Below are 26,369 nucleotides of genomic sequence, written 5' to 3' on the forward strand. Positions count from 1 at the left end.
ACCATGTTCATAAACACGGACACATATATGTACATACATATACATATACACATGTGTATACGCACATACATGTACATATACACACACTGAACACATTTTGAATCTATTTCAAAAGAAGAAGGCAAAATTTAAAAGGGAAACTGATTCAAAATATTTCTGAAGGTCATATTTATAAGTTTATTCATAATTCTTAGACACAAATCATCTTAGCTGATTTTTTTTTTCATTAATCAGTTTCTTGCCACTGAATTCTGGTGGAAAATTTGGTGGAAAATGAAGAGATCTAGAGGCCACAACCACTGCTTGAGGTTAGACTATGGACTGCTTATTCTTGCTCTACATAGATGGGATATGGAATCCCCTTTTTCACAACAGGGAATCACTTGAATGGTGCCTACAGATGGAGGGTTTTTGCACACAGTGGGCTTTTCATGTTAGTGGTGTTTATTTCTACGCAGTTGTTCCTCGGTTATGCAGCAGAGCACACAGAGGAGCACTAACACACAAAACACAAAGCTTTAAAGGTGATGCATAAGCTAAAGGAAAATTCTGTCTCACTTCCCCACCATACATTGTGTGTAGTAGCCTAATCTACTGTGAGACTGAACAGACTCTTTATCAAGAAACTACACTTCTAAATCCGTAATCCTGTTAGACAGGAGGGCCAGCTCATGTAGAAGAGAGGGTGAAGTGAATTGGAAAAACTATGGATAGACATTAGGGCTACATTATGTCACTCTTGTGGGGCAACATGGCAAGAGGAGGATGAGACTGCTATAGATCCAAATAGTTTCTAAACAAGTTTTTCCTTTCTGTTGGGGAGGGTGACACCTTTTTTTTTCAATAAATGGTCTGTTCTCACCAGTGCAGCAGGAGTCTTCTGATTTTGATGACAGGGTCCTACGTCAAGATAGATTTGGAGCTGTTTTTCTAGTCATTAGACATACAGGAAAGGAAGCCCTTAACTGGCAAAACACACCCAAAACTATTTTCAGAGATCAGTTGGGGATTAGGAGTACCTTGTGAATCAGATGTGCTGATTGGTTTCTGCCATCATATATAGTTATGCTAAGTCTGTTATGTATCGTGCTTTTGCTTACTGTACAAATCTACAGAATAATTCATTTATTACATGCAGTTCTTAACCTAGAAGGGAAATACTTGTTTCTTTGCACTCTACAGAATAGGCGGAGAAGTCAAATTATACACCATTAGTTGGAGCTGTCATTTTCCACTCTGTTATCACAAACAAATTAACCACGCTTTCTACATTGCTGATGCTGCATTCAACTCTATTACAATTTTGTTTTATAGTCTCAAAGACAATTTAGCCCTGCATAACCATTAATTTTAATGGGATGGCCACTTACCCAATTATTGGATTAGGTGTGGGATTGATGCAAGAAAGAACTTGTTAAAATTATTTAAAACAGTCCTTTTGGCAGTGGGTGGGGAGGGTTCATTAAGACAAAGAAAGACATAGAGGTAAGGGTGAGAAGGTAAGAAGGAGAAAAAGCAAATAACCTGGCTGAGACACAATATTCAACCAGAATATACATGTTGGACTGCTTAGCTGCTACTACTTGGTCCATCTTGACAATTACAGTCCCTGGGGTGCCCATCATATGTTGTTTTCAGTCAGAAAAAGTGTGGCCTATGGAACCACCAGCCGACTGATAAGAGGGGCAAAAGATCATTGCTTTCTATAAATGGAAGGAAAAAACTTCAGAAGCTGATGTCTCTTCCCTGCCTATATCTACCCACCTACCCTCAACTTGCTCAACTCATTAGCAAAAGAAAGTAGCAACCCTGAGCCAAAGTGAGGCAAGCTTCAAGTGAGTGAGGTGACATTTTCTATTCTTTCCAGAGGTTGTGCTTAAAACTGTTGGTCCTCCACAGTGGGAAACTAGGAATCTGCAAACAAGTTATTGGAGGGGAAGATTCCTTGCTTTTGTCCCCCTACCCACCCACCCACCCATCCATCCATTCTGTCTAAGTTTGCTGGGAGAAGGTGAGGAATGAAAGAAGTGGATGACTGTAATGTTTATGATTCTGTTGTGCACGTGTGTGTGTGCACATGAGTAGAAGTATATGGACGTAGACATATAGTTGTTATATGCAGCCTCTGCTCCAGCAAATAATAAAACAATTGGGCCAGTTGTAAATGTGAAGAAGGGGCAGGGGACAAAGGAGGAAGGAAGCTTCCCCAACTCTCTTTCCCAGTTTAAATTGACCTTCTGTGCAGCACAGGGTGAGCATTCTTTCAAAAGAATGCCGAATCCATGTTTTAAAACAGATCTAGCACTCTTTCAAAAGATCACAAAGACCTGACAACCACATTAGAGGAACCGGTCAAGCATTCTGTGGGCAACTGCTTCTGTGGACAGCAGGGTGTCAGTTCTGTCCTGCAGCCTGAGTCAAAGAGCCATGGAGAACAATTTCCAGTGACTGGATAGGAGAGGGCATGCCTGCTACAACCTAAAATTGCTGATAGGAGGTAGGCAGAGTACAGCCTCTGACCTCATCATCAGTCACATGGTTGATGAAGGGTCCTAATGTCCACAGCAAAAATCGTGTCAGGAGAAGAGGGAAAACACTATTTTAAAACTGGAACAGCTAAAGACAATTTCAAGCTGATCCAGCTGTGGACTGGGAATGAAGCAAAGCCAACATCATGAGGATCTCTCATTTAAAAATGGTTAGCGGAGCATGTTTCTGGTGCAGTTAGAGGGATGTGAAGAACATCCCAAGAAGGTCCCTTCTGGAGGCCAAACTAGATGCTCAAAAAGAGTAGTTGTGTAAATGATTTTTTACAAATGCAGTACAGGTGGGGAAATCAGACTTTGGGGGATCTAAAAGGTGATAGAATGGCCATCTTTAAATTGTTGCCTTCTGTTCCTGTCTGATCTAGTCTGAGATCCTGGTACCTACAAGATACTTCTGGAATAGCCAATCATACTATTGTTCATCTACTCTGACCCTGAAAATATAAATATAAATATGATAAATAAATAAATGGGCCTAATTTTGTTTAGTCCATTCAGTGTCTTATGCCATTCCATCTCAGAAAGGGGAAAAAAAAAATCCCTCCATGACCACAGACATTCTGCGACATAATGATACATACTGCTAATAAGATGTTGGGTACCGCGTGATACACAAATGACCACCTGTGGGTTCTGCTCTGATGACGACCCACCTGAAAAGGAGTTTAAATTCAGGCAAAGGGACAGATACCACTCAGAAAGTTTACAGCTACTGAGGGAAGAACTTCAATGAAACTTTAGGCAACAACTGTTATTCTGTCTACATCGGCAAGAGAGTCGTGGGGTAAGAGATGCTTATAATGCCAAGGCTGACAATTGTGAATAATGCTACTTATAAGGTACTGGAGAAAAAAAACAGATTTCTGATTCCTTCTTTCATACAGGTACCACTTTAAAATATGAAGATTGTAATTTTACTTCTTTGTCTTTTGGGACTGGCATTCTCCAAACCAGTAAGTTGCCTGTAATTTTTTCACATGTTTGCTTTGGTGATGTACACTCTTAGCAAGCTGAAGTATATTAACTACTTCATATAGCATAGTGCCAGGTTTCACACTGAGACCAAACACACCCTTTCTCTGTAAATCTAAGCTTGGAAGCACCACATTCTTTCCCGCCTTTCGAAAGTATGTCATTTGTGTAAAATAATTTGTTTCTTTAACTGATATTACTTATTCTTGTTAGGCAGCAAAATCTCATGGATTGATAGGTGTAAAAATGTCCAATTACAGACATTTCTAAATCAAATTTTAGCTTACCGAAGGCTATTTGGGGATATTTCTCTTCTTCACACATCCTAGGGAGAGAGCTACAAATATCTTTATTTTACATGGTCGTAGTGGGCAAGACTTTTCAAGTTAAGCTTTTTCAAGATTTCATGGTTTCTTAATCAGTGACATTTGCGGGCGCAAGTTTGCAATTATCTCCCTTTTAGCAGTTTTTCAGATAGCTTGTCTGCAGGCAACATACTATGCCTTCTGAGCAGCCTGGAAAAATCTTAATCACCTAGGTTAAAGATGCATAAAATCACCCCCCGCCATCCCTTTTGAAAGAGAGATGTGGAAATCAGATTCTTGTAGTCACCAGATCCTTTAGATTTCACATGTGAGAGGGCTGGCGCACTGGGAAATATCTGAAGGATAATAATAGTCCACTATTTGTGCATGAGTGCGCATGTGCTTAAGTACATGTTCAGAGACTGAAAGTAATTTGGGTCTATATCTCTGGGGAGAGAAATTCTGCGTGCTTAATTGAAAACAAGAACAAAAATAATCGAACACATTTTTAAAAAATGATTTCAGTGTTCTAGGACCACACTTCCTTCCTGCACTTTTAGTGTATTATGTAGCGATAAAGTTAGGGAAAAACAGAAAAAGGTAAAAAAAAAAAAGTGAGAGAAGGAAAAAGAAGTAAAAGCAGAGAGGCTGAATCAGAACAACCTGGCCCTCCCTACTTTCCTCCTAGTGTGTGCCTAAACTGGGAAATTAAAAAAAATAAAATAAAATCCTTGAAGGGCTGGGTTAGGAAACAACTTTTTTTTAAAGGATGTGACCTAAACGTTTATTGAAAATTGACCCTACTACAAGTGCACAGTGAAGAGGTATGAACTAGAACAGATATGAAATACGTAACATTAAACTGAACTATTAACAAGGAAAGGGAGGATGGAGAGAAGGAGAAAGAAGGTCAAGCAAGAGAAGTAGGAGAGGAAGATGGGGTAGGAAAAGAAGGAAAAGCAGAGATCTACAGAGAGAAGGGAGAAAATGGTTAGTGTTAAAAGAAAGCAGTAGCAGACAACGTCCATATTGTGCGAAGAAAACATTGCAGACGTGTGAGTCCATGTAAGTCACCAGGAGCTGGGCTCGACTCCCAGGTGACTTGACTTTCTTTATTCTGTATATTGATAGGGCTACATCAGTCCCCCACCCCACACAATTTTGTTTTCTCAAAGAAAAAAAATTGAAAAGCTTTGTAGGGTCAATATAATCTGCCTTCCAAGATGCCTCCCATCTCTGTGGCTACATAAAGCAATGCAGTGAGGAGCAGAGTTGGTTTTAGCAGCTCCTGTGATCAGATGGAACAGAAGCAGATAGATGAATGGAAAATAGGAAACAATTGCCAGGGAAGGGACACTGAATGTAGGAGATAACCTTACCTCTCACAGCAATACATCCTAGTATCTTGCCTGGGAGGCATTGTGGGTAAGTAATCTGGAAATGGGTGGGACCAAAGGGCCTCTTTGGCCATGAATTTCTGGTGTCTTTCAAACTGGTGATTGTCTTAGTGCAGGAAATCCCAGGAGAATTTCTCAGTACTATATTAAAATGTTTTGGCCATATCCTGGTAGTTTAAGAGTTGAGGAAGGCTGTAACTATTTAAGATTCTATGATTCTGTGTTTTACCACCATGCTTTTAAAGAACATGGGAAGAACCACCAGAAAAGGAGTGGACACCCACTTGAGAAATGAATTATATAGTATGTTATTTTTTCCCTTGCAACCAATGCAACCTTAATATAGCTGGGAGTGTGCAAATAACTCACCAGGCTATTTATATGTATAAGGAAGTGCCTGGTAAATGACGTATATCATAATTTTTGCACTCAAGGAATGCTAGCGAGGTTTGATTTCTCTGCTTGATTTCATTGGGGCTGGTTAATGTAAGTAATGTAAATTTTTCTAGCTCCCTAGTCTTGGACATATCTGTTTGTGAGGATGGTGTACGATTGTTCCTCATAGGTCATACAGACCATGCTGTAGTGTCACATCTGTTAGTAGGATTCTTTGTAAGAAGCTGCTGCAGCAAATCTTGGCTTGAATAATGACTTAGGTTGAGAATAAATTGTATAAAATTAAGACCTACACTGGTGTGCTGCATTTAGGATTTATGTTCTCCCTCCTCAGGTCAACCAAGCTGCTAGGATTCTGGCTACAAGCAACAGCAGAGAAGTAAATAACATGGGGATGGGGGGTGGGGTGGGAAGGTTGCAGCCCTGTTTGTTAGAAAAACAATGTGTGTGTGCATGTTCATCCATAGCATGTTCTGAGTTGTTTAATTAGCTAGAAAATGTTGACACACTAATATGAGGACTTACCTAGGTTCCTCTACTTCAGTCTGAGCTGCTACTTTCCTTAGCCACCTTCCCTGCTCCAGTGCACCTCATATGTTGTTTTCGACCAAACAAAAGAGCAAGGGAGACCCTCATCAGCCCTGGCACCCTTTCTCCCAAATCAAAGCTGAGCACTAAATCAGTGCTCTGGAGGAACCAGGAGAATGCCCCAATGCCAGGAGCTGGGTTGGTAAAATTCTGCCCAAGATTTCTGTCACCGCTCCTATGGGGATCCCTGCTTCCCCTTGGTCTTTACAGCACACCATCTGAAATGGGTGAATCAGGAATGGAGGCAGTACTGCTGCCAGGGGGAAGGCAGAATAGCCACCAAAAGGCCAAAGCTAGTCCAGGACAATTAGGTGCCTCAGGCTGAATATCTCCATGGAATCTTTATCAGCTTTCTCAAAAATTATGAAAAGATGTTATCCATTCAGAAGTTCAAGGTAATCTTGAAGTACACTAGAAGGGTGTATGTGTCTGTGTAACAAGACCCTTATTTCAATGGGACTTATGTCAAACTCATGTACAGTAAGTGCCCCATGGACCAGATCTTCCCCTCTCCCACTCTTCTTCTCCACCAATTCCTATGAAGTTATGTCACTGCTCACTAGTTCAGTTTACCTTTATCAGAGGTACCTTTACCTTCAATTTATCAGAGCTGGCTCCAGATATAACATTATTTTCCATTCTTTCCACCCTTCCCTTTCTTAGAGATCCTCTTTTCTATTCATGGAAGGACAAGAGAAAGAAAGGTTTAAAAAGAAATAATTGGGAATGCAATCTTGTAAATCAGCCTTCTCCAAGATGGCAGTCTCCAGATGTTGTGGACGGCAACTTTCCAAACATGCAGTCAAATCAATATTGCATGAGCATTCTGGAGGGGAGGTTTGGAATTGGAGGCCCACACAGGTGGAACATGTCACATTGGGAAAGACTGATGTACGGTGCTGTCTTTGGCATGTTTACTCAAAAGTAAATCTCTATATGTTCAATGGAGTAATTTTAGACTTGCAGCATTAATCCCATAGCTATTCCTGGAATGTAAGCAGCTGGTGAGCAAAACTGCAGCCAGAATAAGCATATGCAGAGCTTCAGGCATTTCCAGGAAAAATATGTTTAGTTTATTTGATATAATTGCTGATGAAATTTCTGTATAATCAAAGGTACTGATCAAACTATTGTCCTTTAAGATTTTTTTTAATCATGCCATTTGTATTATTTTTGTTGAGAGCCGGTTTGGTCTAGTGGTTAAGGCTCCAGGCTAGAAACCAGGAGAATGTGAGTTCTAGTCCCACGTTAGGCATGAAAGCTGGCTGGGTGACTTTGGGCCAGTCACTCTCTTTCAGCCCATGACGTCAGGCTCGGGTGACAAGCTGGTCAGTCAACCAATGGATCAACATTCAACATTCGGTTGATCTGAAAAAAGTGGACCCTGCACGTGTGGGAAAAATGCTAGGAAGATTTCTTTTTTCTTTTTGCTGGCAGTATTTATAGTTCAGTGGAGGTATTTCCTAAAGCCAAATAGTCAGAAATGTATTTTTTCCCCCACTACTATTCTGTGAACAGTACAGATGATTTTCCATCAAAAGGAGCCGTCTTCCAAGCTTAAGTGTATGTGTGCATAATGAACAGCTCTAGCACAAGAAAATCTGCAAATAATTATATATCTTAGCAGGCAAGTAACTTACATCACTGTGATTATGATGAAGGATTTAAATTACGTTGTGTAGAGTGTGAAAAACTATCTATGATTCATTTGCCAGATATTACGGCTGTTGCAAAGGTATCGAGCCACGGGTAATACTCCACAGCAAACACAGGTATTGTCATTTTTTTTCTCTTGATGGAAATATGAGTTGGTAAAGAAAAGGTCACATTTTAACTGTCTTGCACTACAATTGTTCTGATACATAGTGCTGTAAAATAACAACAATTCTATTTATGATCTCAAGCCAAGTAATGCATCAAGTTATACATTCCGAATAAATAAAATAATAAGGAAATAAATACTACATAAGCAAAGTGAAACAGAAAAAATGATAAAAACAATACCAAAAATAAAAATGAGATAAAATAGGCAATTAGCTACTGATTAATCTTATTGCTGGCTTGAAGAAAATAAACTTATTAGTTGTAATAGTTAAAAACAACAAAAAATGTAATGACAACAGCAGTTGCACAGAACTTGATTACTTTCCTGTGTGTTTCAGAGAGTACAGTAGCTAAAATGTGGTAAGTTTTCTCTTCCCCAGACTAGCCAGAACAATTTGGCACTTTAGCAATAAAACATGGACAATAGATTCAATATCCCCTAATCTGCAAGGACACAGTCAAACTGGGATTGCATCTCCCTCCAAATAGCATGGAAGACAGGGCATTTCATCTCCTCAAAAAGAAACCTCTTTGATGTGACTTACTTGGAAAGTTTAATTTGTTGGAGTAAAGATCTTCCAACCACTCTCCTACCCCATGACAGGAGGGAACAGCATTCCAGCCACTATGAAGGTTAATACTGAAAGCATGGGATTTTAATTCTAGATTGGTTCCCTACTGAATTGAGAGCCATGCTGTCTAAGGCTGAGCTCAGTTCTATTTCCCAAGGTCAACAAATGCTATCTAGGAAAGTCAGGGCAGCCAAACAGCCCTCTATGAAAATCGATTTAGCCTAGAATCTAAGATGGCAAAAGGTCTTATGAGCACCCACAGAAGCAAGGCCTGATTCCAAATGTAACAAAGAGTCAGGTACGTTCTGGGGCACTCAGGAAAAATACCTTAGCATTTATAATTGAAGGGCTTCAATGGATCTGAGACCTTTCCAGAGGCGCAACTAAGAGCCATACAGTAGAGAACAAAACACTTTAGCCGTAAAATATTAACAGCTGTGGGTACCCAGTTCCCATTTCTACTGCCTGCAAAACAGAGATTCCGTTAACAGACTTATGGGCCTGTTCAAAGACAGCTTTTGATTCCTCCCTTCCAACCACAGAGGTATTCCTAGATAGTTAAAGGTCTTCTTTGGTTTGTCTGATACTGGTACTATATTGTTTATCTCCCAACAATGAGCATGACTGACAAGCTTTTTGGTGAAGACCATTATCTTTGTTTTAAGAGAAATTGATGACACGTTTCTCTCCTCCATAATATAATGCTTGAAGACCAACCTTAAGCCCAGTTGGGTTGCAGAGAGGATAACTGCATCATCTGCGTAAAGGAGAACCTGAGATAGGTTTATTAGTCAGTTTGGGTGAATGGCATTCAAAATTTTCTAGAGCTTGGATTATGGAGTTTATATAAAAATGAAAAGGGAGAAAAGAAGAACTAAAAAGGAATTAATTCATTTCTTCATTCCTGCTTGCTGGTTTTGATAACTAAATTTACTATTGAATATCAGCTGTACTGAAGGGGTAATTAAGGGACACTTTTAAAAAAATAAATATTTTTTTAAAAAATAAATTTAATTTGTTTTTTTTTTAATCAGATTAAACCATTAAGGAATAACTAGATGATGCAGAGAATGCATCCCATTCAAACAATGAGGGATAGAATAAGAGTTGGAGGAAGAGGAGCCTGACAGGGCCAGTTCCTCATTTCATACAATTTAGTCCCTTTTTATATTTGCCAGAACCTCTTTCAACCTCTCCCACCTCCACTGTGACATATAAGGCAAATGACTCCCCAGTTGCAAATGACGGCTGGGTGACCCAGGCTTTTTCTGTTGTGCCCAAGAGAGAAATGAACTGGGAGTAGAGAGGATAGAGTTATGCAGTCTCAATCTGCAAACTTTCTTGAGAATATTCGTGGAATATACTCTCCCCTCTTTGGGCTTGGGCATCCAGAGGGTTTATGAGATGAATAAGAGAGTGGTCCCTAATTATAATTTAAACAGGAGGATTCTTGGGGCTTAATCCTTGCTTTAGGCTGCAGCAACTACTGCTCATGTGTACTTTTTTCAATTTTCATAGATCTGAGCTTCTCATTACCTGACCTTTTTCTTTTCCTTGGACTTTACCCCAATCCCCAGTCTGACTTACAAATCTCTTCCTATAGGATTGTATAGTCAATGAGATGCTCTCTTTTCCTTCACAGAAACTGAACCCCTGATACCATTTCTAGCATTTTTGCTAATATTCTTTCTAACTTGCTTCATTCCTGGAGACTCTTACAACTGAAAGCCTTATTGAATACTGAAAGTAATACTGAATACAAGGATATTAAAGGTCTTATACCAAGAGGGAGAGAATGAACAATACTCCTTGAAATCATATTAGCAAAGGCAATTGCTATGATGTATAATACTAATAAGAATTAGAAAATGGGGGAGGATCAGGACTTTGGGATGGAAGTATGCTTTTTGTACTCTGAAAGGACTGTTTTCTTCTAGAAAATAAATAATCTCAAAATATTAGCCTGATCATTTCAATTCATTTAAATTAAATTTCAGTATCTAACTGAACGTGGTATGGTAGTTAAGACGTCGGATTACGTTCAGGAAGATGGAAGTTCTAGTCCACTTCCAGCCATAGAATTTCCATGGGTGACTTTGGGCCTGTCACTGTCTCTGAGCCCAACTTTCTTGACAAGGTTATTGTTGAGGGGGTAAAACTGGAACAGGAAGTGCAATGAATGTTGCTTTGGGTTCTAAAGGCAAAATATAGACCTAACAAATAAAACTCTTCATTATATTCCTTTCTAAATTGTAGCCCCGGCCCAGAGTTGTCCCTGGGCTGCCTCCAGCAAAGCTGGTTCCAGATATGAACCTACCAGAAAATCAGCTTCCAAATGGGGTAAGCTACAAATAATTAATACGCCATCACAGTGTTCATTGCCACGATCTTTTGAATAGCACTGAAAGAGAAAATCAAACCTCATCACCAATCCGCTGCTCTCTTGGCTCCACCCAGCTAAAATTGTCTTCTTAATCTATTAAGACAGTACAAGTGGGCTGAAAGGTAGGAATTCAGAACTCTATTGATGTTCAGCTTGAAACAGAATAAAATGAAAAAAGTTGTAGCAAGCAGAACTATAGAGGGCTGGCTTTCTGCTACTGTTATGTTTGAATGCACACAAAGAGAGGCTCCTGCTGCCTACATCAGAGAAGGAACCTGAGTGCAACAGTTAAAGATACCTTTCTTCTTACCCTGCCTGTTATCAGTTCTGTTAAACTGGGAGCAGAAAAAGAAACTGGACTAAAAATATTAAAACAACTGACCAAGTGTACCAGTTCTCTCCCTCTGTGCTATAATGGTAGTCCCCAGGTTAAGAATGCCCAGTTTACAGACGACCTATAGTTAAGAACAGAGCCAATTGAAGCAAACTTTGAGTTAAATACTCAGTGATTTGAGTTAAATACACAATGGTTCAAGTTCATTATACAATACTACTTATATAGTATTATACAATAATACTGTTCTGACTTACATATAAATTTGACTTAAGGACAGATCTTGGGAACGGAACTTGTTCTTAAATTGGGGACTACCTGTACATGGAGGGGCTGAATTTAAGAATGTAACATAACGATCCGTGGCAATTCCTCACATTTTTCTAGCCATCACCGAAGCTGTGGGGGTCAACCTGATTCAGAACTGGAAATAGAGCAGGGTCTTATATTTTCAGATCAAAATGCCTTCATGCTAAACTCTCTTATTTGAAAATAAGCTCACTTATTACAGTTGGATTTTCTTCTCAAATACTGTATTCAGGATTACAGGTAAAGTCTAGTTAATTGTGGCTCTTTTTTCAATTAAGAAGAGGGGAAAGACATTCATTTTGCATCCCTTCTGATCAATAATTTTCCATTTGAGTTAGATTATCCATATTGCTAACACAGTTTATTTTTAAAGAAAATGTTGATCAATATGATTCTTTGTCACCTTTGACAGGTTACCCCATTTGAATGGCCATTCACAAATTTCCCAGTTATTTCCCAATTAGCAGAGGTGGGAGGTCCAAATCTTCAAGTAAGAATGCTTCTTCAACTACTATGAAGTGTTTTAGAGACTCATTTCTGCTATCCTAAAGACAGTACAGAAATGTCCTGTTTCTCAGTTGTGAAATGGAGATTTATAATTTTAACAAATAGTCCTTCTCAAATTCTTCATCTTTCAGTAACAAGGATTTTGTGTAATCTTTTCCAATGTTAATAAAACTGAAGTGTATTGTGTTTTGCACAGTCATGAAACAAAAATTAGGAACTACTTAATAATAACTTTAAAAAATGAGAATGATCACCAAGAGCCAGACTAAATATCTCAAAATGGACATAGCTGTTATTTTTATGACCGACACCTATCAAACCATAATAAGGTGGAGATTCTTCTGTTGACTGCAAATGTAACGTCTATCAGGTATCATCTGACTCCAGAGGACCCTATTAAAACTTATGCCTTTTGAGAAAGTTGCTTAACTTGTTAAGAGCCACCAAGCAAAAGTTGGTTGGAGAAGCCTATTTGGGGGAAAACCTTAGGAGTTTAAAGGGCAAAATAGGTACCTTAAGAATCTGCAGAGTTTCTCCCAACCCTTACAAAAATGTTTCACTTTTAGCATTTCTATTTTAGTCCTAGACATCTCAAGACCCACACATTCCTTATGCTGCTCTCTGTTTCTGAACATTAAAGTGCAAAGTACAAAGAACTGTTATGCTAAAGCCTGGTCTAGCAATTATTATGTTATGCCTTCAGGCTGCAGGCCTTAGGCTCAGGCTGCTGGAAGCAATTCCCATTGAACTGAATAGCCATGTATAGAATTGTACTAAAACTCTTGCAAGAATCAGTTTGAAAAACTCATCTATTCTTTGTATTACAGAACTTTCCTGTCTTCAGCATACCACAGAATCAGATGTACCCAATAGACTGGAATTATGTAAGTTATTTTCTGCATTCAAACAAGTGCACTATTGTATGTGCTTGGTTTCATATATTGGATGGCTGGTAGATCTGGGCTGCAAACATCCCCACAACAACTGGATGGCAGCAAAAGTTGACTTTCTGCTACCATCTAATGGTCATATGGATTTTTGCAGCCCAAATCTGATAGCCTTACATAGAGTCTTTCTCGGCAATGGGTCAGCCATTTTCATTTCTCCAGATTGCATCTGAGAATGTTACTTCCTCATGATATAGACTTGTTTCATGGCCTTTCTGTTCAAGTGGTGAGTGTTTTCCCCCCTGTTTTGGTCAGGGAGGGACCGAAGTTGGGATTGCTGTCTATGTTTGGGAAGAGTAGCTGCAGCCAGGCAGAAACACTTCTCATCCCATTTCCCTCATGCATTCATACATTCACTCACAACCTTACTCACAAGCATCCAAGCCGGTGTTCCAGCTGCCTGTAATAATTGAGCCACACCCTGGTGTTTTCAAGGACATGCCAACGTCCAGAGGCAGCCGCACCCCACCCAGGCCTTTAGATTACAAAAGCAAATGCTAAGACAGATTGGGGAGGTGTGTAGGAGAAAAGGAGATAAGCAAATGGCATGCAGATGGGGAAGCAGAGGCAACATCTGGAGATTAGCCACTATTACAAGCAGGCAAAAGGACAATCAGTCAGCTGCCAGGACCACAAGCTATACGGTGAGCAGCATATCCTGGTGGGAGTCCTGCTTGGAGCTTTGCCGGGAGCTCGGTAGCAACTAGCAGAGGAACAACCACACTGAAGCAGCACCTCAATGCAACTTGTATAAGAACTTTTGGAAGGAGGCAAAGATTGTACACTACTTTATAGACTTTGAGACTTTTGTTTGAATTGAGTATTAAAAGACTGAGTATAAAGGACTGAGTATTAAAGATGTATTTATGTGGCAACAGCTACTTGCAAGTCCTAGATGGATGAAGTTGACCCAGAGCAATAGCCTGTTGTTGGAGAAGGTGTATGCTACACCTTCTCCAACAGATTTGCTATGCTGTAATGTGTCCAGTCCTCGGAAAGGAAGGAAGGAAGGAAGGAAGGAAGGAAGGAAGGAAGGAAGGAAGGAAGGAAGGAAGGAAGGAAGGAAGGAAGGAAAGAGAAAGAAAGAAAGAAAGAAAGAAAGAAAGAAAGAAAGAAAGAAAGAAAGAAAGAAAGAAAGAAAGAAAGAAAGAAAGATCCTTGAGCACTTGGTTTTTAGTTTTTTAAAAAAAATCAGAGTGTTTTTCCACCTTTTGAATAGTAGCAAAATTCTCCCAACTTGTATGAGATCGCTGGTCCTAAATTCACCCAGCTTCATGAATCCACCTACTAGAAAAATTAATTTTGGCACATTGCAAGATGCTGCTATTTTCCTACTGCTTCTACAAATGAAAGAACTAAAACCCTCTTGGCAAGAAAATCAGGGCAGGATAAGCTCTTGGAGAGAAAATGAACACCACAAGCAGAGAAGAGTCTTTAGCAATATCTAACAGTGGATGCTCTGAGAAGTACTTAGCTAGCAATTGTGACTGAGGCTGATTGAAGGTGAAGTTGGTAAGAATACAAAAGGATGCCTTGTGATTGTGCCCCTATTTGTAAAACTGCATCCTCAGATGGCACCTATGATGAATTTTTCTGCATGACACTTCCTGTTCTATTGCTTTATAATCTGCCAGATCTGGTTTTGTTTTGTTTCTTAATAATCTTCATAATGCCCATAAAAGGTTGAAGAACCAGGTAGGGACAGATCCTCCTGGAGAAAATCTATTGATGTGGTTGCTAAGAGTCAACATTGACTTGATGGCACACAGTCAATCAATGAACACTAATAAGGGAGAAATCAATAAATAAATCCTGTAAACATAGAGGGGAATTCTGATATAAGAACGGCAATAACAAGGATACAAACTGAGCACTGGAAGTAATGTATTTCCACAGGAGTTGGAAAAAGTACTTAAAAGAGCAGCCATGATATTAGAATATACAACTGGAACGATTCACAAGATCTAGGTGGGTTAAAATAATTCCCTTGCCAGTACAAAAGATGAACATTTTACAATGAGTCAGCCAATCCAGAGAATACTAATGAATCCAGAGTGGGGACTGCCCTAGTTTCCCATTTAGAACCCAACTGCGGTTGACTCTTAAAGAGCACATTCGTGCAAGCAGCAACCTTTCTCAGCTGTAACCGGAGGGATCTTTAGTACCCCAACAGCCCCCACCTCCAACCAGCATGATCTATTGTCAGGGATGATTGGAATGGGAATCTAGTAACATCTGGAGGAGCACAGCATCCTTGCCCTGTTTTGTCCACAAAGCTGAGGTTGGTAGAATATGCAGGTCTTCAGGTGTTGCAGAATGGCCCAAGGGCTGTAATCCTTAACTGTTCATGCCAAAATCCCGGAGCTTTGCCTGACAAATGAAATATCAGTGACATAACTGAGCAAGAAGCACTACTCAGCTTGCTCAAGATCATGGTGGTAAAACTGATGTCCTTCTCATGTGCTATATTTGACACTGGAAAGAAAAAGATCTTATTTTCATTAGAGATTTTAATCAGTCATGACACCCAATGCCAAGGAATTTGCTTTCTTTCTTTCTGTATTTCTTTCTAATCATGTCCTAATCTACTTTTCATACAGCTTACTACTCTCTTAGGAATATTATCCACAATGCAGGCATTGCCTGCAGCTGGTGGGGGAATGACTATACCACAGCAGCTACTGCCAGGGCAACCAGTAAGTATTTTATAACGTATCTAACAATCCAGGCTGGCTAAAATCCACATCTGTTTCCACCGTTCATCTTTCTCCATTTTGGAACCCAACCAAGTCAACATCTACAGGAAGCAAATATACTTCGAGATTTAGACATTGGATAGTAAACATATATAACTTCTTAATTCCTTTGAATCAACTTCTGTGGTGGTCTATGTGTATGTGTGGTGTATATACACACACTATGACTGCACGTAGCAGTTTAATATTAAATACAGTATGTTGTTCCAGAGAGCTAACAATTTAAAACTTGGCAGAAGGCAAATAATGGAGGTAGGAGAGAGAAATGAAAGGAAGAAAATAGACAATCTGTGATCTTCCAAAACAATTTTGAAGTCCAGTTCCCATCTGCTCCAGCCAGTATGATCAATGTGATGTTGGGAATAGTAATTTACTGCCTCTAAATATTGAGAGAGTTGCCTCTGGGTAGCCTTGGTTGCAAATTGATTTCCTATGCTCAGTTTTCCTCAGTGGTGGCTAGAGATGATGGGAGTTGGTCAAACAATCTGGAGGGCACCTGGTTGGAGAAAGCTTCAGCCTGGCATAGCTAGTGGAGGATAGTGCCAGCGGCTTCACACGAAGTTAAAGTTGAGGTACAAGAGAATGGGCATTACACCAGCCTTATGGGAAGCAAGTCCAAGCAGTGTTGTCATGCTGGCTACATTGATTTTGTCAACTTAAATATGTTCATGGAAAGTGTAACTTAAATTGTATCTAAAGAAAGCTTAATCACCCACAGGATTACAAGGTCACAGTAGAAGCAGTTTTACCAGCACTGAATAGCTAAAAGAGACAATGAACCCTCAGACTAGCACAAAAGCCAATCCCCTCTTCAGTCTTATCTGTAGTTAACCAAAGGCATAACGTACATGCAATTATCACTCCTTGTCTTGCAGATGCTTCCAATTATAGTTGCACAGATGGGGCCACAGGTAAGAAGTGAGACAGAAAGTCTGTTTGAGCTTTTTGGCATAATGAGTAGTTCTGCTTTTTTAAGTGGATGTCTGCCTTGCTTCAGCAGTGCTTATTCAGCCATTTATTGGAGATCTCCATTGCCTGTAATGGGTGTGTATAAATCGTGAAATTCGGATCCCTCAAAGATCATTTGGCTCAACCCTTTTCCAAGGCAGGAAAAGCAGTCCAACCATGGTCCTGATCGCTGGCTATCCAGACATCCTTGCCACTCCATTATTTGCTTTCCATGCCCAAGGTCACAATCCTTAGCATCTGCAAATAGGACCTCTCTGAAACACCTGGAGCAACATGGCTATTTGATCTTAATGGGACTGAATGAAATGGAGCAGCAGCCTGGCTTGATATAAAACAACTCTCCTACGTTCCTACCATGTGTGAAACACCCCTGGGAAGGCAATGCAGTGGGCTTCATTTCTTCAGCATCAGATCTGGCAGGGTGTCTTCTTCCCTGACAGCAAATGAATACTAGGAGGGCCAGGGCTGTATTAAAAGATGAGGAACTGGGGCAACTTTATTAGTGTGGCTAACAGGCTTGACTGAAGTGGAAACCGAGAAGTCCACTTCAGATTTTGACTCCACGGGAAATGGATTTACCTATCCTTTACTAATTCACTTCAAAGCAGCATTGAATTAGTAAGTTAGTATGTTCGTGCTCTTCTGACTAGTCTCATGAAACAGCAATGGTGACAACTACAAGTATTATCCAAGCCAATTATTATTTTTATAAAAATAAGAGGATTTAGGTTCTTTTAAGAAAGGTATTTGGACTCTTAAGGGCCACAGAGCACTCTCAGAGGGTTCTTCAATTGGGAGAAATGCAAATACTCACCCCGTGGGTGGTAGGAGTTTAAGGGGTCTAATAGAAAGGAGTGCTTGGGAAGATCTGCTTTTAAGGCACAACATCTGCTTCTTTAGAAAAATCAAAATAAGCCAAAATCCAACAAAAGCACCAAAAATCTTAGCCTACCTACTCTGGGGTATGAAAGAATGCAGGAGGGTTGTGTGCAACTGCAGACCGCTCTCCCCCCCCCCCCCCAACAACATCCATGGAAGGGGATGTAAAAAAGTGCAGAGTTGGCCTTGAAGAAGGAATGCCACAGCATTACAAAAACATGAGCTTATGGAGCGATGAATGGATAGGAAGCAATGAGGGAAAAAAAATCAAGATTGCCTTGCCTTGATTATGTTTAGTTTAAGAGTGGGGAGAGAGAAACTGTCAGGCTTTCAATATTCTGTTAATATTCCCTATAATAAGAAAGTTGAGTTCTAGTATTTCTTGTGGTGTCTGTTTCCTGACCTGGCCTACCACAAAGGGCTGATTGGAGGTGGGGGTAGGGGTAGGGATGGGGGTTGGGGGGAATCAAGATCTGCAGGGTGGTGGGCATGGCTTCCTTATGAAAGGCATGGAGCTTTGATCACTATTTCATGCCCACCATCCTGCAGATTTTGACCCACCTGTGGACACCCATGTACCTACCCTAATAAGACCATGCACCATGATCATCATGTCTATTTAATATCACTATTTTGTAAACTTTTTCGAAATCACTGTTCCATGCTTTTAATGTTTATTTATTCCATTCTGCCCCCTCAAACCCGCATTTTCTCTGATTGGTGTTCTAGGGTGCAGTGCTCAGCTCTGAGGAAATGGTAAATAATTTATTGATATACAGTATTTATATCTTCATGGGATTAGGGTGACCAGAATCATCACCAGCTTTATTCCAACCCATCCAGACTTTGTGATAGATTCGCAACTTCTCCACAGTGTCAGCCAAACTACCTTTAGGGGACCAAGAGCCTCACCAATTCATGTTGGTGGATATTTCATTGGGGTATTAGTATTATATTATCAGAGGGCTGGGGATTCCTTCCTTCCTTCCTTCCTTCCTTCCTTCCTTCCTTCCTTCCTTCCTTCCTTCCTTCCTTCCTTCCTTCCTTCCTTCCTTCCTTCCTTCCTTCCTTCTCTGCTTTAGAGTAAATAAAGTTTGAAGGAACTTCAATAAGGTAAATAGAGTTTGGAGGAACAAAACAAGAAGACAAAAGATGGCACGTATCTGTGTACAATTTTACAGAAGCTAATTTAGATGCATGGGTGTTAATCTAGAAACAATTGCTATAACCTTGTCTGGGCATTTAAAAATACTATACATAAATAAGTTAGACTTGCTCCACTTCTTTCAGGGTCCTGTTTTGCCTTTTTATGGTTCTCTATCTTGAAAATCTGCATTTAGACTCGGAAGCCCTTTGAATGGAGGATGTTTTCAATAGGACTGTTGTCCTTTAACAAGTAGGGTTAAGGTTCAGGATATCCTTTGGATTTAAAAATTGGGATGGGTTATGGAATCCAGTGTTCCATGGGCCAGAATTTGGCTTTTCAGATCTCACCAGGGGAAGAGGGAGATGCTGAATTCCTTGCATTTTTTATGGGGTAGTTGAAAACAGGAAGCACCGCCCTACATTCTCTCTCTTTCCCTCCTTTTCTCCTCCCTCTTTCTCTGTAATGTCCAAAGTGCTCCATGAAATCTTTTAACTTTCTGACAAGCATTCTCTTACTTTCTTCTTGCTTTGGCAGTCACCTTCACAGTTCTTCACCGGGCTTCTCATCCCTGGCATGCAAGGAGCTTTGTTGCCTTCAGGCCAAGCTGAGCCCCCTCCTGAAGGTGGAGAAGAACTTCTTCCAGCGGGCCAGGCTGGATCCAATCCTGAAGGCACAGCAGCAGGCATCCAGAAGGTCTTCCCCACAACCACTGATGGACTGAGTGAAATTCCAGATGAGTTGTACCCAACTCCCTCTGGCTTCAGACAGCCAGATGTTGGGACAAGTGGCATGTTTATACAACCAACTGTGGACATCAGTATGGAGCCAAGTGAGCTTCGGGAACCACCCACCTCTCTTGTAAAGCTTGATATGGGTAATATGCAGAGTCCTCACAATCTCTCTCAACCACTTGTGAGAGGAGACAGCCACATACTAGTGAACACTGTGGCCAGTAAGCCTCTGAATGTGCCCTGACATATGCGTGATAGCAGCTCTTCAGTTTGGGCCAGGAGTGGCAAGAAGCCTTTTTTTGTTTTGTTTAAGAAATAAATCATGATTTCTTCAAAAGATGTGGGCATTCCCAGCTCAGAAAGGGAAAGCAACTACAGCAGTATATAATTCCAGTTCAAGATCTTAATAATCTGGAATTCTTCTTCCATGAGAAAGAGTTTCCTAGTTTCACATTTATTCCTTAGTAACATATCTGGCCAGCTTAGTATTCTACATACCCATTGCTATAAACCAGTCTTCTCCAGATTAGCATCCTTCGGATACTAATATACCAAGACCACAGTGCCCAAGCCTGCACGGTTGTTAAAAACATTAAGTACCACACTATACACAAAGGCAGAAGAACTGTGTCTGCTCCAGAGATGTGTGAATGAAGATGTGGCATCATTTAAAACATACCAAAAAAAAAAAAAAAAGAATAGCAAATAGCCCATCCTCCCATACTTCCCAACCCCTTCCCAAATCATGTCTAGTACTGGAGTTCAGCTCAAGATTTCAACATGTTGCTTCCATGGGTATTCTCACTACTGCTTTACTTCCTGCCTCTTTTTTTTAAAATCAGATTAGCTTTCACTCCTGCTCCCAGGCAAATTCCGAAGCAGGGAATTTGACAATTTCAATGGCACTGAAAGAGATTATATATACTCCTCCTCCCCCACAATTCAAATGGATTAAGTATAGTTTACCTGATCTAGTTCACTATAATTTATAAATATTTTTCCATCTGGAGAGATAATCTGGAACAAAACTTTATATAATGTCTTATTGTCTTTTTCAAAAAATAAAAAATAAATAAAAGACTGCCCTGTGAAATGAATTCTATTAAGCACATCAAATAATTAGAGGTTGTTAATTTAATCACTTCCTTACATTTCATGGTTTGATCTGACTGGGGCACACCATGCCATCAATTTTCCCTTTTTCCCTTGAGAATCTAATTGTGCCAGGCTACGTATTTACATTTTTGCTGATAATGCATTATATACATATCAATAAAGATATTTTCCAATGCAATTCCAATGTCTCTGAATTTCCTGTGTCATTCCAATTTAAGGTTTTAATTGTTAGACTTCTTGTTGTTCAGTCGTTAAGTCGCGTCCGACTCTTCGTGACCCCATGTACCATATTGTGCCAGGCCTTCCTGTCCTTCACTGCCTCCCTGAGTTTGCTCATTTATCTGATGATAGTAAGGGACAGACACCTGACACTCAGGTCACAGTAACTCCTAACATGAAGTTTGTGCCAACTTCTGTAAGAATGTCAACTGACCATCTTATCATAGTAAATGTATCTGTTGGGCTTGGGACACAGTCTGGCTGTGGGCCACATCCTGGCCACAGGATGGCATAATCTAATGAGGTCGAGACAGCACTTGGCCTAAGTAATTTCAGATGGATTGGCCCACAATTTCTTCCACCGTTCTCTAGAAGATGACCTTTATTATTGGTAGGGGTTGTAAAACAATGTTAATTTTATTGTGGTAATTCCCTATATGCTGGCATTGGTCACAGGATTTCACATATGCAATTACATCCTATATCCTTTTCAGTAGAAGCTTTGAATCAGTCTTCCTTTGGTACTACATTTTCATTTGGGTGGTCATGAGCCAAACTCAGCTTCCTCAAGCAAAATTGGGTGGGTACTATTAGCTATCTATGAGGCTCACATCCTTTCCTCCCTCCCTTTGGGAGGTATTCTCTGTATAGAAGGCCATCTTTAATGATGTTCCACAGCTCTTGGGCTGCATTGGAAGGTGACAAGTCATTCTCCACCAATATTAAGACTGTGGCTAGGTTTGCGTCATCCTCTTGTGCATTGTGGAAGGCTTCCATCATAGCAACAACAATGCAGCTGTTCTGCTTATCAGACTTAGCCCTTGGATCTTGTTCTAGGAACAGAGGATCCCAATAGGGGTCTTTTAAAATTACCTTCCCTGGAGTTCTTTAATGTGTTGTCCAGGCAGGACAAGCTGTTGCCAGAAGCTCTTGGGGGAAGTGGCTTGAAGTTATTAATCCCTCTGAAGGTTCATCTGCTTCTCGATCATGTGAGGATTGTTTTAATGAGAATTTCCCTTTAAAATAATGCAGTCTGAGCATTAAACACACAAAGAATGAGTTCATCTGGAAAAAGCCCTAAGGAAGCATTTGAACAACCACTCTGAATTTCAAATAAAATCAGCAAAGTCAGCTGAATGTTGTTTGCAAATTATGGCTTCAGCAGGTTCTAGAGCCTAAGTGGAATTTATATATTCTAAATATTTGTTATTACACCATAGTTTTCTTCTCTTCCTTCCCAAAAGCAAAAAGCCTGCTTCTTCAGGAAGATAGCCAATTGCCTTGTCCAATTAAAGATTACATTCCCCCCGATGTTGAAGCCTTTGCTGGTTTTCTAGTGCATCTTATTTTGTGCATGGTCTAGTCCCTATAAAGTTTTTGCTAGGGCACAATTCAGCCATGTATAAAGGCTATCCACGCTAATATGTAATCATAATATTCTCATTGAAGACAAGCAGCTACTTTGTAGCATAAACTTTCTTCAAAGTGGAAGTATTGGATAGAGGGGTCACAAGGAATGCAGGCCATATAAAGAATAATGACCACTCCATCACTACCCCAACTTTGAATCCCACCAATCTGTGCCCCAAATTATAATCTAGATCTGTGCTCCTAGTACTCACCAGGCCATATGTAAAAAGTAGATCATCCCTATGAGTTTTAAAAGAGATGAGTGTTTCAATCTTCTTTCTTTTTAAAAGTTAAAGGATAACGTATGTATGTATATGAGAGGATATCTGAATGCAAGTGTGTTATTTCCGAAGCAGAACTGGAGATGGTGGGGATTTTGTAGTTGGTTCTGAAGGCTGAATGAAGTAGAATGTAGTTAAAATCGTTACGAATTAATACTAAGGGAAGGGCACTATGCAGAACATTTGTCCAGATTCCAGCTCAGGGGCACTAACTAACTTAATTTGAAAGATGTCACTAATTTACAGGACTCAGAAAAATATGGTGGCATCATTGCTGGAGTTTGTTAGTTAGGTATTTAAAGCACAAAGAACATGAAAATTAAGTCAGTGCTGGACTAGGATCATTGTTCCATGTTTGCTTGCTCATCCAACTGCTTTCAGTTGTAGAGCCTAGGAATGGAATGGATTATTCTCACAAGAAGTCTTATTAAAGATGTCTCGCTGGGTCTCTTGAAATGGTAGCATTCCCATACTTTCACACTGGTATATACTTATTGAATAGACTGGATGATCTACCTCCTGTCATAAACAGGGTATAATATAAAGATGGTTGAATATGTGGATAATTCATCCAATAGAAGTCAACGTAATCTTATGAGAGTAACTACGCACCTCTGCAAGTCAGTATTTATGTCTAGTAAGTATAGATGGCTCTTGCCCTCAGGCTTACAATCTAAACAGACATATCACAGAAAGAAAAAAGGAAGGAAAAGGAAAGTAAGCTTCAGCCTTCCTATAATGATTTGTGGCAGAAATTGATTGCCTGGAAAGTCTAGACAATTCTACCATTTCCAAAACCCATGGTTCTCCTTCTCTTCCTCACAGGCAGCTGGAATGGTAGCCTCGTGAGGCGGGAGGAGGGATTCCTCAGTCCATCTGGTTATAATTACGAAGGAGATGGTAGCTCCTGACTGTATGCTGATTTCTCACAGGCAATTCTGAGCTGTATTCATCCTGTCTGCCACCCCACCATCTGTCTACTCCTGCATCCCATTCATTCTTCACTGATTTTCCCCAACATCACATTTATTCTGCGATTCACATTATACAGTTTCCAACCATATGTCCCTGGAAAAACAATAGGGCATTTACCTGGAGGAGAATAGCACAATTTAATAGCAGAGTATTTGTCTTGAAAGCAGAAAGTTCCCAAACCACCCCAATGATCCCAAATGTCAGGTTTACCCCCTTTCTTTCTGGCTGATCCTTTAATTCTTTTCATTCTTCTTTCCTAAACTCATTTTATGTGATGAACCTATGAAATACTGGCAGATTATGGTGATTTATAAACTGCCTGCCTTGGAAATGGTTCCTGGAATTCAAATGCAAGTGATTCTAAGGTCTTTGTAATGCTAAATATGAATTCCAATTTGCTCAAACACTCCCATCTGGTCTTTCTGAGAACCATTTACATGTGTTGGGTACCATGAGATATCTCCTGGGTAAGGGCTAATATTCTAAGTTGTTAATAGCAGCTCTTCATCTTTAGAATCTTTGCTGTTTATAATTAATATTTGCTTAACCGTGTCCCCTGGCTAATCAATATTGATTAGAAAAATCAAAGTGCAGCCGAATCTAGTGTGATCTTTATTTATTTTTTAAAATAAATTGCTCCTCCTCAGGAACTTGCTAACACGCTGTGTCTAGAATGTAGAATTACAAGGGATATGCAAATGAACTCTTTTAGTGGTTAAATTATTTCCATTTCAAAACCAAGAGGAATGTTTCTATGAATCTTATATTGGTGGAGAATGAGGCCTATTACATAGCAATGGGCATTTCGACTGCTAGCCAGTATTGCCTGATGACCCACTCATGTTTTTAACTAAGGCTTGCAAATGCAAGGCTATGCAAGGTATGGATAAAGTGGACAAGAAAATACTATTTTCCCTTTCCCAGAATACTAGAACCAGAGGTCATTCAATAAAACTGAATACTGGAAGAATCAGGACAAAGGATTTTTTTTTTTCACAATATAAAATAATAATTAACATAATTAAATTTTGGAACTCGTTACCGTGAGATATGGTGGTGGCTACCAGCTTGGCTGGCTTCAAAAAGGGATGGGACTGATTAATAGAAGTCATGGGGATCAGTGGCTATTAGCCCTGATGGCAATTGGTTGGCCACTGTGAGAACAGACTACAGGACTAGATGGGACAGGGGTCCAATCCAGAAGGGTACTGCTTATGTTCTTATGTTCTAAGGTTGATACCAATTTAATTTTGGGTTGTTTCTTTCATATTAATCTCGTAAGAGTTTCATTGTAGTCTGTCCAATTTGGTCTAATGCAGGGAACACTGGGTTGTTTGCTGACCAAGCAATCTTTTTTCTTTTTTCTTTTCAGACATCTAAATTGACCAACCATTTCTAGTCCTTGCTGCTTGTCTGTGGTCCCTTCCTTATTGCAACCAAGTATATTTTTTTTCTCAATTTTCTTCCCAGAGGGTTTCCAACTAAAAATATCAATATAAATTACATGAAAAATAAATTATTAGCAACAAAAGACAATCCTGAGGAGTAACTAATGTAAAATAGTTTTTGAATGTTGGTGGTTTAGAAGGCATCCAGTGTTTGTGACTAATCTTTCCTCCATAAAGAGATGAGAGAATTTGCTCATTTATTTCTTCTCCCTCCCTCCCTCCCCCCCAAGATCCATCTATTTGTCTATTGTAAACCCAACATAGGTCCTTTAAAAGCTGGGTTGTCAAATAAGAGGAAGATCGAATGAGAATCTGAATGAATGAATTTTTTGGACATGACATTACTTTGCCTGACCTCCAGGAAAGGCTTTACAAAATATTTGAACATTTGAACAAAATGTATTGTTCAGTACCAAATCCTGGTATTTGGTCAAACATGGAGGAACATGTGGTGGTGACAGAGTTCATTCCAAACTGAGTGAGGATGAAGTGGGGACTGAAGCTTTTAAAAAAAAAAACAATTGGAATATGTTATGATTTCATGTCCAGCATCTCACTTATTTCCAGGGATTTTGCATATCATACAACATTGGTGTCACCCAGAGAATACATTTTGAGTATTTGGGACTTTGGGATGGCTGGTAAAATTAAAATATGGAAGGCCTTTGTTTTTCTGTGATTTGGTAACATAGTACAAAGTTATATGCCACATTTTTAGGAACTTAAAAACATTTTAGGAAAATGCTTAAGCTTGAGTTTTTCTGAAGAGCATTGATAGACTGAGACAATGCCACCTAGATTGAACATGATGAATGAATCGAAGATGGTTATGTTTAAATTGATTTATTACTCATTATAATTTACTGTGGATGTTTTAATGATTTATATCATTGTAAACCACCAGGAATCTGCCTGAATTATAATGGTATATAAAGAAAAAGATAAGAACTAAGATTCAGATGGTATGTTTATATGTTAGCAAGGCAAGTGTCACCTTCCGTTCCTGCTTTCCGTTGAACTGAAGCCCCACCAAAGTAAACCAGGATCATAATAGGCACGCATTGGCATGCATTGGCTTTCCATCTCTTCAGTTGCCACTTTCCATCAAAACTTAGCTGGTGGTGACAGAGTTCATTCCAAACTGAGTGAGGATGAAGTGGGGGCTTTTAAAAAATATTGGAATATATTATGATTTCATGTCCAGCATCTCACTTATTTCCAGGGATTTTGTACCTGAAGCCAGACAGCCACAAAACCCACAAGGTATTCAGAATTTTCCATTGTCTAGCCAGTACTTTGCCTGACTTGCCATGTTATATAGACAAACTGATAGTTTTCTAACCACCATAGATCATCCT

At 39.7% G+C, this 26,369-nt stretch overlaps 1 protein-coding gene across 1 annotated transcript; it reads left to right on the forward strand.

Moving 5' to 3' along the window:
- The first annotated feature begins 3,445 nt into the window (after positions 1 to 3,445).
- AMTN (amelotin) lies at positions 3,446 to 19,836 on the forward strand. Its single transcript, XM_015887682.2, has 10 exons — positions 3,446 to 3,499; positions 5,951 to 5,995; positions 7,920 to 7,976; positions 10,857 to 10,940; positions 12,039 to 12,116; positions 12,961 to 13,017; positions 15,681 to 15,776; positions 16,712 to 16,747; positions 18,414 to 18,440; positions 19,366 to 19,836. Exons 1-10 carry the CDS (start codon positions 3,446 to 3,448, stop codon positions 19,804 to 19,806), a joined length of 975 nt encoding a protein of 324 aa, XP_015743168.1. The 3' UTR covers positions 19,807 to 19,836.
- Positions 19,837 to 26,369: the final 6,533 nt, after the last annotated feature.

This window comes from Python bivittatus, unplaced genomic scaffold (assembly GCF_059951505.1).
Source record: "Python bivittatus isolate LINGU-HERP-01145 unplaced genomic scaffold, Pbiv_v1 ctg000850_np1212, whole genome shotgun sequence".
NCBI lineage: Eukaryota > Metazoa > Chordata > Lepidosauria > Squamata > Pythonidae > Python > Python bivittatus.

Bases quoted from the DNA above. Each gene is read 5' to 3' on its own strand.
- AMTN (XM_015887682.2), top strand. From the start codon at position 3,446: ATGAAGATTGTAATTTTACTTCTTTGTCTTTTGGGACTGGCATTCTCC. The intron at 7,977-10,856 runs GTATTGTCATTT...TCTAAATTGTAG, and splicing joins ATACTCCACAGCAAACACAG to CCCCGGCCCAGAGTTGTCCC. The intron at 18,441-19,365 runs GTAAATAATTTA...TTGCTTTGGCAG, and splicing joins TGCTCAGCTCTGAGGAAATG to TCACCTTCACAGTTCTTCAC.